The 11,369-nt window shown below is 50.4% G+C and overlaps 1 protein-coding gene across 2 annotated transcripts in view; it reads right to left on the bottom strand.

The window, feature by feature from the left end:
* Nucleotides 1-3,584: 3,584 nt before the first annotated feature.
* The window catches only part of Bin2 (bridging integrator 2), a 26,496-nt gene continuing 18,711 nt past the window's right edge, over nt 3,585-11,369 (bottom strand). Inside the window, exons 9-11 of one of the 2 annotated variants that reach the window (XM_028782222.1) lie at nt 11,027-11,109; nt 8,345-9,053; nt 3,585-3,972 (exon numbers count right to left, since the gene is read on the bottom strand). In XM_028782222.1, the coding sequence (XP_028638055.1) occupies nt 3,943-3,972; nt 8,345-9,053; nt 11,027-11,109 (822 nt within the window). In that variant the 3' untranslated portion in view covers nt 3,585-3,942. The remainder of the gene's footprint in view (nt 3,973-8,344; nt 9,054-11,026; nt 11,110-11,369) is intronic. The other variant, XM_028782223.1, reaches the window with a different exon arrangement.

Raw genomic sequence — 11,369 nt, 5'->3', positions numbered from 1 at the left:
GCGGTTCACAACCTCCTGTGATTCAGGGGCTCTTGATGCCCTCTTCTGGCCTCCACCACACCGGCAGGCACACTCAAAACTAAGTGCTGGGGCTGATGGGATGGCTCAGCCAGTGAAGACACTTGCCTTGTAAGCCTGACTGTGGGGTTCAATTGTAGAAACTGCGTGAAGATGGAACGGCAGAACCATCTAGGTATCCTCTAATTTCCACGTGCATGTTATGACATGTGTGTGCCTTCATGCACGTGTGCGCATGCACACACACACACACTGTAAGCACACACAAATAATATTTTCTTTTGTTGTCTTTTTATGAAGGGGGAGACAGAGTCTCTCTGCGTAGTTCATAATAAATATTTCTCAAAGGTTAGCTGATACATGATTTACCCATAGGCATTAAACACACTAAAAACCATAAGGCTGCAGGAGAAATAAAAAGGATTCACTATTCACGCGCTGAGCACCAGATTTGGCATACGGTGAGGAGTTTGGCAAGTAGTTGTGTACTGCGTTCTCTAACCTACCCGATTCGTCAAAACTGGTGTTCTCTGCAGTGCAGGCTGGCCTCGGGTACATCACACCCAGCCTATACTCTTGTTTGTTTGTTTTTTCGAGACAGGGTTTCTCTGTGTAGCCCTGGCTGTCCTGGAACTCACTCTGTAGACCAGGATGGCCTCCAACACAGAAATCCGCCTGCCTCTGCCTCCCAAGTGCTGGGATTAAAGGCGTGCGCCACCTCTGCCCGGCTAGCCTATACTCTTACACAGACTGTCAACACTGTCCTTCAGAGTCTGGGGACAGAGACTGGAGGATGTGTCAGACGGCATTGACGACGAACACAGCCTCTCGTGGGCGGCCAGTGTTCTCCAAGGGTGAAAGGTAAGCCTCAGAAACTGGAGCAGCCATCCTTTTGTCAACAGACCTCTAGGGACCTCAGGGCGGACAGCAGACAGGTGACATTTATCTTTGCCTGGCTTTATTGGCTTCCTACTGGAGTGGCAATCTTCCGTGCCCTTCCTTTTTTCCTGGACTATGTCTGGGTAAACAGTTCAGTTCCCGGCTGAGACTGTCTGCCATAGCCAAGCATGTGGGCCCTTTCCCTCCCCCTTGGATGCTTGAGCAGGGCGGGAGTAAAGTACCTTGCTCACAGCTGAGAACATCCCCCGCTGTGCCTCTGTTTGTAGCAATTTCTGATGCTTCCCTCCCATCAGACTGAAAGTCCTACAACTTGGCCGACTCCCCCAGAGTTCCCATTTTATGGGGGGAAGAGAAACAAGAAGACAAAGACAAAGCAAACCCCATAACCAAAAAGGCTTGAACTGGGTTTCTCCAGATTTTTTTTTTTTAAGACAGCACCTCATGTATTCCGAGGTGGCCTCAAAACTTCCTATGTATCACATAGCAAAGGACGACCTTGAAGTTCTGATCCTTCCAGCTCACGTCCGGGGACTGATCTTGAAGCTGTGTGCCCTGTCTGGTTTATGTGGTGCTGGAGAATCAAATCCAGGGCTTCAAGGATGCTAGACAAGCATGCTACCAACTCAAGTGCTGGTGCAGCCTCTTCTTACCCTTCCACGACCCCCTAGTGAGCCCAGTGCAGTGATCCTGACTGTGGGGTGGGGGTGGGGGGATGCCTTGTGGGAGAGCTACAACAAGTGGGCAGCAGTGGTTATTTGAAAATCTCTCAGGAAGTACCCTCCTATATAGAGCGAGCCTATGAAGGACATTCTTTCAAAACAAGAATAGAAGGGCTTGATTTCAGAAAAAAAAAAAAAAAAAAAAAAAGACTCCTAAGGATTTGGGTCCAGGAAACTGTGCCCTGTGTGGATCCTCCATCACAGCCTGTGCTTGCTTGCTTATCCTGGGGTCCACTATGTGTGCACCTACACATTCATCACAGGGCCAGGAAAGACTGTCCACTCGCCTTGCAGAGGCATCTGCTGGTGAGAGGCTGGCTCATCTGCACCCAGTGCTTCCTGTGTATCAAAGGGTTTGCGATGTATTGATCAAGGAAGCATTTTCTTGATGGATGAAAAAATAACTCAGTTATCAGCCTCTCCCTGCGCTGGACTGTATACTAAACACAGACATAGAATGCAAAGATTACTCCAGATATAAACACGGAACCCCAGCTCCTGTGTGGACGCACTTACTGGAAAATCCTGTATGTGCCTCAAATTCTGTGTGTCCTGCGTTAGGGGACTGTGGGCTCTCTAGAGTTAGTGTTTATAGCTCAGGACATAGTTGGTGTACAATAAACAGTCCATCATAGTACTGTACAGTTGGATGAGTCTCCACCCATGTACACACCCACTGAATGACCCTTGTAACAGTAAAAATTATGGTGGTTTGTAATGACTATCAAAGGCCCTTCTTGCCCTCAACCCACCACCTTCCTGTCAATATAGACATCATGTCATGTTGTCCCCTGCCCCAGCAGTGGCAGGCACCATTCCCACGTCCCTGATGTAGGGTAGGCACACTGTGCAAAAGGAACAAGCCGGCTTTCTCCAGTGTTCATCGATCTGGAGAGGACATGGCGGCCAGGCAGGCTGTAGCTGTAGCTGAGGCTGGGCAGTTCTCTCCTCCTCTGTGGATTCCCTAGGCTGGTTGGTCTTGTCTTTCCTGTGCCTAGCTGTTCTTCCAGCAGTTCTATGAACTGGCTGCCTGCCAGAGTAACCCTCTATTTCTTCATCTCATCCATTCCCTGCCTGCAACCAGAGAGGATCTGGATAACTGAGGTTCCTACCAGAGGACCTGGATAACCGAGGTTCCCTCTGTAGTCCGATCCAGGGCTTGACAGGGCCGGACTCCCATCTCTCAAGTTTGACCTTGAATAATTTCTCACCGGTGTTCATTCATTGTGCATTCTCCTCTAAAGCGTCTCAGCCCTGGCCAGGTTTGCTCAGCATCCTCACAGCTTGTGTTGGGACTCTGTACTTAGCACACGGGAGGCTCTCACTGCATGCCTAGAAATGACTGGTGTGACCTGTCAACCGTACTGAGAACAAAGGTAGGTTGGCAGCACACACTTGTCATCTTAGCATGTGGAGGCAGGGGCAGGAGGATACGAGCCAACCTGGGCTACATGAGACTCTGTTTCAGAAGACCAAAGGTGTGTACGGGGATAGGGTGGGGGGGGCGGGGAGTGGATGAGCAAGAATAAAGGCAGAGCAGGTGACAGGGCTCCAGGGCCACTATGTCTTCACAAAAGTTCTGACAGCAAATGACAGCACTTGGCCTGGGACTTCTGACCCTGCACTTAATGCCATTCCTGTCCATGCCCCCACCCCACCTCACCCCACTCCCCTCCACCCCTCCCCGTCTTCCATAGCTGCATCTGTCTGGTTCATACCCTCATTCGCAGGGCACCAGACTTCAGAGATGACACCGCTCCGGAGGACTGCCCTTTCCCACAGTATTTGCTGCTGTAGGAATGCACCAGGATGGGTAGGCACTCAGAAGAGCATTCTGGGCAGGACGCTGGTGACCTGGGGTCAGGGGTGTGACTAAAGCCATCTGAACCTGGGCAGAAACTATTACCCCCGTCTAAGTGGAAAATGGCTGTTCAGGGCAAGACGCTGTGGTTAGTCAAAACCACACTTTATTTAGTAGTCTGAAAAATGTTTCAGTTTTAACTCTTTGCCAAGTGAGTGGCTAGCTGGGTGCATGTCCTCTGAATGTGTGGGCGTGACTAAAGAAGCTTTTCCTTGACATTTTATTACAGCCCCGCTTGGGTTACTGCTCAAGCCTCTGGTAAAATGTTCCCTGTGTGTGGTGCCCTCCTCCCTCAGGCTGGTGCAGACTCCAGCAATGGCGGGTCTCCGAGGGCACATATTCACACTGCCTGAGGCTGTGGAATGGATGTGGCTTGTACCCCTTGGCTCTCTGCTTGAGAAACTTCTCTGAGCACACGGAGGTTAGGTCCTTGGCAGTTTCTCTTCAGAGTTCTGTGTTTTCACTTGTGAATACCTGGGAGGGAAACAACAGTTTGTTAGATGCTGGCCTACTCAGGAGGGGTTAAACCTCAGCTTCTTTCTCTTCCTCCTGGTTACCCCAGGAGGAGCTGCTGGCTCTGTGCACAGCCTCACAGCCTCTGAGGTAGAATGTGCAGAGGACCTGCCTGTCACACTGGCAGCAGCTATTCTAAGGAGCTGGCAGCTTTCACTAGGAAGACTGTTAGGTGTTTCTCCAGAGTTAAGTAATCCATGGCTCTGTTTCATGTGACTATTCTGGGTCACCTTCTGAGTTTACTGTGCTGCACTGTAGGTGTATGTGGAAGTATGTTTTCTATGTTCTGTATAACATCACTTTTTAAAACAAGTCTACACAGGCTAGGGAGAACCCATGTGAACACTGGGCAGGTAACGTGGGGGTGCTTGTAATCCCAGCATTCAGACTAGCTATGTGGCTGGCCAGGGGCAGCCTTCACCTGCTGATCTTCCTGCCCCCTCCCAGGAACTGCGGTTACAGGTGTGTGTCCCTGATCAGTCTATGTGTTACTGAGGAGGGAAACCAGGGCCTCATGCATGCTAGGTGAGCGCTCACTGACTGAGCCGCATCCTCAGGCCTCTTTACTTCTTCCCGAGGCTGGGATGCTATGCTGGTGTTTTCTCTGGGATCTGTAGAGAAGTGAATCTGAGGGCCGGCGTCCTACAAGGGCAACAGTTCTGCCAGTGAGAGAAGCTCAGCTTCCTGGTCTGCTTGGAAGGTCTTCCGGGTGTTATACTTTCCCAAGGTCGTAAACAATACAAAGGTCAAATACCTGATACCACTTCTCAGGTAGGCTCTCTTCTGTGTTGTTTTACAGCTTAATTTTTAAAAGAAGAGATTTGGAGGGAGTCATGGCTTGCAGGCCAGGGAGTCAGGTCTTTGGATTGCAGATGTTGTTCCGTGACCAGACACACCTTGCGATTGTGATCTGTGTGGCTGGCTCTTGGATATATGTCTACGAGGGAGTGTTCCAACTACTACTGGCCACTTTCAGACCGACTGTCCTCAGGAGTCCACTGCAGGTCTCACTTCTAAGTGACCCTAAACCACAAGTGGTCAGTGACCCGGAGGGGCAAGAGGCACGATGGTTTCTTTGGTGTGTCTGTGTGTATACACGTATGTATGTGTGTGTATGTACGAGTGTGAGTGTATGTCTGTGTACGAGTGTGTGTGTGCAAGCATGTGTGTATGTCTGTATATGAGTGTGTGTGTGTGTGTGTTTCCGCGCATGTGTGTGCGTGCCATGCCATGGTATGTGGAGAGCAAAGGACAGCATTTGGGAGTGAGTTCTCTTCTGTGGGACTGCGTAAGGGTATCCTGGTTCATGGTTGGGCATTGGCCTAGAACCCTGAGACTCTACGTGAGAACTGGCAGGAGTTCGGCGCCCCTAGAACCCAGGGTCCTGAAAAGCAGTCTAGTCTCCATAGAACTACACTGTTCAGTCACCTAGGCCATTACAGCACCTAATGAAGGCCAGAAGGAGGAGCAAATTAAGCATGCTTCCCCAGAGCCTCCCCCTTTCTCCCTATTTAACTCAGGTCTGGCCTGAGTTTTACGGGGGGGGGGGTGTCGTCAAGCCCCCCAGCCGCTAGAACCTTAGAAACCCACTGGGACTCCACAGCTACGGCCTTTATTTTTCCCCACACTCTTCTTCCTCCATGTAACTCAGGTCATTGGCTCGGCAGGCTCAGTGGCAGACATCTTTATCTGCTAAGCAATCTTGCTGGCTCCTTGCCATATTCCTTGAAGCAGGGTCTCTCTGAACTTGGAGCTCATTAACTTGGCTACACTGGTGGCCACTGGGCACCAGGGCCTTTCCTGTCACCAGGTCTGCTTCGCATGGCACTGGGGTTGCAGAGTGAGCACTTTCCTGACTGAGCCACCTTCCCTGCTCCACAATGGTTCCCTTAGGGGAAAGCTGGGAGACCAAGCCGTAGGTGTCACTGCCTGACCTATGTCAGGAAGACCTGGCACGAGGTTGAAACATGCTTCTTGCTGTGAGTGGGAACACAGGGCACTCAGTGGTAGAGTGCTTGCCTGACATGCATAAGCTAAGTTGAAATTTAATTGAGTAATAAACACACACACACACACACACACACACACACACACAAATCCTCCTTTGAAAAAGAAACATAGTTACTAGCCACATGGGAGCTAACAACCATCAGTAACTGAGTGTGTGTGTGTGTGACTGAGAGTGTGTATGTGTGTGTTGAGTGTGTGTGTGTGAATGTGTGTGTCTGTATGTACGAGTGTGTGTGTGAGTGTGTGTGTATGTGTGTGAGTGTGTTAAGAGCACACCTGTGCCATGTCGGGATGACTGAGGGGTCAGTTCTACACAGCAGGTCCCAGGAATTAAACTCAGCTCTTTGTGGCAAGCAGTTTGCCTGCTGGCCCGTCTGGTCAGCTCAGTTCTTTCATTAAGATTTGCTTTCCATATGACTCAAATATGGGCCTGAAGGGATGGCTCAGGAGTTATGAGCCCTGGCTCCTCTTCCAAAGGACCTAGGTTTGACTCCTAGCACATGAATGGTGGCTCACAACCATCTGTAACTCCAGTTCCAGGGGACAGAATCCCCTCTCTGGTATCAGGCACACACACAAGTGTACAGTCACAAATGTAGGCAAAACACTACATACATAAAATAAAAATGAAAATTTTAAAATAAAATAGAGCCAGGCAGTGGTGGCACACGCCTTTAATCCCAGCACTTGGGAGGCAGAGGCAGGCAGATTTCTGAGTTTGAGGCCAGCCTGGTCTACAGAGTGAGTTCCAGGACAGCCAGGGCTACACAGAGAAACCCTGTCTCGAAAAACCAAAAAAAAAAAGAAAAAAGAAAAAAGAAAAAGAAAAAAAGAAAAACCCATAACTTTAATACATTTTGGGGTAGAGGGCTGCAAAATAACTTACTGAGGAGAGACACTTGTTGCCAAATCTGATGACTGGGGTTCAAACCCCAGCAGGCTCAGCACAGTGGAAGAGACTGACTGATGCCTGTCCTAGGACCTCCACACCCAAGCCACGACGCATGTGTGCCAACACACACTCACGTGCACAATGAATAAAGAAGTATGTCTAAGAACCAACAGGGTGAGGCTGGAGAGCCGGGAGTGGAGGCGCACACCTGTGATCCCAGGACTCGGGAGACAGAGACAGGTAAGTCTCCTCTGGGTTTCTGTGGGTTTGAGGTTAGCCTTGTCTTTAAACGGTGAGTTCTAGGCCAGCCAGAGCTTCACAGCAAGACTCTGTTTCAAACAAAACAAAACAAGAAGTATTCTAAACATTCTTAGATTTAAAGAAAAAAAAAGTGCCCAAGAGTTTTGTCGTTTGTTGGGTCCTGGGTTTGGCATTCAGAGCCTTGTGCATGAGCGCTCAGACACTGTACACACACCAACCTGAATTTCCAGCCTGCTGAGGGAAATGTGGAGACCCTAAAATACTAATTTGGGGGCTGCGTATGGAGCATCCTGACTACAGTGAAGATATTGGAAAGAAATAAAGTCCCAAACAGAAGACGGTTATGCGGGTGCACACCTGCACAGCAGCACTTGGGAGGCAGGGGCAGGAGGGGCACTGGGCCTTTAAAGCTTGCCTGGTCTACAGAGTGAGTTCCAGAGTTCTAGGCCAGCCGGGGCTATGAGGTGAGTGAGTGTCTTAAAAAACAAAATGTAAACAAACAAAAGACAACTCTCAAAGACACCTGCACTGTGTTCTTAAGTGCCTGCCTGTCTGTTCCTTTCCCTTAAACCTTATGCTTAAGCCGATATTTCAAAATATTTTTTATAAAAGCAGGGCTCCATGGCGCAAGTGTTTAATCCCAGCACTCTGGAGAGGCAGGCAGATCTCTGTAAGTTCCAGATAGCCTGGTCTACACAGCAAGCTCCAGGACACCGGAACTACATGCAGCGACATCCTGTCTCCAAGAAAATTAAATAAATAAGTAAATAAATAAATACAGAGAGAGAGAGAGAGAGAGAGAGAGAGAGAGACAGAGAGAGAGAGAGAGAGAAAAGAAAGAAAAAGAAGAGGGCTGGAGAGATGGCTCAGCGGTTAAGAGCACTGACTGCTCTTCCAGAGGTCCTGAGTTCAAATCTCAGCAGGTGGCTCACAACCATCCGTAATGAGATTGGATGCCCTCTTCTGGTGTGTCTGAAGACAGCTACAGTGTACTCATAAATAAAATAAATAAATAAATCTTAAAAAAAAAAAAGAAAAGAGAAGAGGAGAGGGGAGGAGAGAAGAGAAGAGAAGAGAAGAGAAGAGAAGAGAAGAGAAGAGAAGAGAAAAGAAAAGAATAGGCAGGCAAACCAAACAAAGTAGAAAAAGGCCCAACAGACCCTCACTTGCCTGGGTGGTGCTCTTGGTGGAGGAGGCACATGGCTCTTCTGGGCCCGAGCTGCTAGTGCCTTCCTTTTCTCTGGTCTCTGGAGGTTCTGGATTGGAAGAGGCATCTGAGGAGGCCCTGGGGATGCATGGCTGCGAACCCTCTGCCGAGCCTGGGGAGCTGCACGACCCGCTGCCTGAGGCTTTGGGTGGTGGAGGCCTACTGGGCGGAGCCGATGTCCTCTGGATTGATGCTGCCCTTTTGCTCCGCTCTGCTCCCTGGCTCGATGCGCGGGGGCGGAGGACTGCTACCCCAGCGGAAGGATGGTCCTTCCCGGTCTGACCTTTGCCCAGAGACGGAGCTGGGGAGCACAGGGCAGCTTCCTCCTGGGACTTGACCTCAGCTGCAGGAGAGGCTGGGGTTGGGGTGGGGCCATTGCAGGCTGGAGGAGGCTCTTCCTCATCCTCGTCGTCGTCCTCCTCCTCCTCCTCTGAAGAGCTTGTTTCAGACTGGTCGTCGTCCACTTCCTCATCCTTTAAGGACTCTTCGCTTTCGCAGCTATCCTCTCCCCCTGCCTCAGATGTCGGCTCCTCTCCCGTGGCTGAGACAGACTCACTCTCACTGGTCGCAGAGAGAGCATAAGGGCTGGTAGGTGAGGTCATGGGGCTTACGGGGCTGGAGGCTGTGCAGGTTTGCACCGGGGGAGAGATGACTAGGGAGCGTCTGCTGCTGCTGTGGAGGGAAGGACATTCCAATTCACAAGGGTCACACACCTGCTGCCACCTGAATGCCCACAGTAATCCCCGCCCACGCAGAGGAGAGCCCTTTATGGTAGTGTTATAGAGTAGGCACAACTGTCAGTTAAACTTGTTAGAAATAAAATAAAAAGTACCACAAATCTTCATACACACCACTATCTCAGTTTTATATGAGTACGTGGAGAAAATGAAGACTGAACCAAGAAACCTCAGAAATCTATACTTTGACCTGTTCCAACCCTGCTTGTCCTGAGCTTGAGGCCAGAGGTAGGTCGGGGAGGAGGAAGAGAGACGCTTGGTTCCCATCCTATCAGGGGATACTTTGTTGACATAAGGCCTTTTCTAGCTAAGTTTAGAAGGCTTAAAGGAAGAGCTGGTATCTTCAGCATTCTGGGACACCAATGGAGCTGACCATGAATCTGAGAAGAAAGGACAGAGAGCTCTGACTTTCAGTGATGGAGAAAGGAGAGTGGAGCTTTTGTAATGAAAGAAAACTTCTCCTCAAGTCTACAATCCTCCCTAAGTGTGAGCCCCGTTCTTCTTCTGGTCACAGGGCCGACCTCAGTGCTACCTGGAGCCTTTTGCCTGCTGGCCGTTACTCATCTTTGCTGAATTCCCACGTCTCCCCAGCCTATGGAGGCAGGCTTTCTCTAAGTGGGAACAATCACTTTGAAGGAGAACTTGACAACATCTAATGAGGCTGGTGAAGTCCATCAACGGGCCCTGTATCTTAGCAATCCGTTCCACACAGACGCTGTAGAAACCCTAAGTAATGTTCGTGCGGAGAAATGCGTGTGTTTATTGCAAGAGCAAACCAAACAACAACTGGAAAGTCAGCCCCTGGCTGTTAGCAGGGTAGGTGATAAACCGTGAGGGCTCACGGTGGCACCAGGTACGGCCAGGAGAGACAAGCCAGGGACTTGAATAACCAGATAACTGTCTCAAAGGACACTAAGGGCACAAAAGAGGTTGTGCTGCAGTCCAGGCCCCGAGAGACCCAGTGAGGAGGACTAGCGGGGCCTGGGAGTTCAAGACCGCCCTGAGCACCAGTGTGGCTCCCATTTCAAAAATCTGCAGAAAATATAGGCAGTATAAGTCCGTTTTACAGGAAGTTTTAAAATAAGGGGCCGGTAGCTGGTAGGATAACTCTGAGGCTCAAGCTTCTTGTTGCCAAGCCAGATGAGCTGAGTCTGATCCCAGGTCTCACAGGTTAGAGAAAAAAACAAGTTCCATACGTTGTCCTTTGACCCACATGTACCTCTGTGGTTCTCTCTCTCCCCGTACCCCATCCTCCTCTCTCTCAAACACATACAAAACAAATGCAGTAAAAAAAAAAAAAATTAAATTAAAAGACAGCCGGGCCATGGAGGCGCATGCCTTTAATCCCAGCACTTGGGAGGCAGAGGCAGGCGGATTTCTGAGTTCGAGGCCAGCCTGGTCTACAGAGTGAGTTCCAGGACAGCCAGGGCTATACAGAGAAACCCTGTCTCGAAAAACCAAAAAAAAAAAAAAGACAGCAGTCACCTTCGGCAGGGGCGGGGACAAGATGAGTGAGGGTGGGGCACTGGGAGCTTCAGCTGTGTTCAGCTCTTCTTTTTCCAACAACTCCTTCCTCCATGATAGCTCTCCCTCTGTAGCACAGGCTAGCCTGAAACTCTCTGTGTCACTGTGGCCAGGCCAGGCTATTCTCAGAGTTATGACTATGTCAGCTTAGGCTCCCGAGTGAACGGCAGATGCCGCTGTGCCTGATTACAACGGCTCGCCACTGCTGCTGCTGCTGCTGTACATTACTCTGTACTGTCTCCAGCCATGCTTGAAGTACTTGCTGAGAGACCCAGCAGCCACGAGCGCAAGCGTAAGGCGAGGGCTGGCGTGTGGGTAGGGAGGGGGACGGACACTGAGTGTGTCCACACAGGCCACACTTGAAGCAGGGTTGAAGGCGCTCACCTTGACAGGCCCTTTACCACAAAGACCTTGTTGGAATGCTGCTTCTCCAGTTTGCCCATCACTTCGTAGAGATTGTGGTTCAGCTAGAACCAGAAGGAAGAGGAGAGGCTAGCTAAAGGGAGCCTTGGCCGTTCCCTTCCCAGGCAGCTTTCCCAACCAAAGTCTCCCTGGCCCACCCTGCTCCCTTACTCCTTGGCCCAGTGTTCCCTGCCCCTCCCTCAGCCCCCTTCCCTCAAGGCGGCTCCCTCAGGGCAGAGGGTCTGTCTTAGGGCAGCTCTTTCTCAAGAAGGGTCTCTCTCAGGGCAAGGTCGGTCTCTCTCTCTCTCTCTCTCTCTCTCTCTCT

The sequence above is a fragment of the Grammomys surdaster genome, unplaced genomic scaffold, assembly GCF_004785775.1.
Source record: "Grammomys surdaster isolate TR1022 unplaced genomic scaffold, NIH_TR_1.0 724, whole genome shotgun sequence".
Lineage (NCBI taxonomy): Eukaryota > Metazoa > Chordata > Mammalia > Rodentia > Muridae > Grammomys > Grammomys surdaster.
Note: the sequence above shows the minus strand (reverse complement) of the source record. Positions and strands in the feature narration are given on the sequence as shown.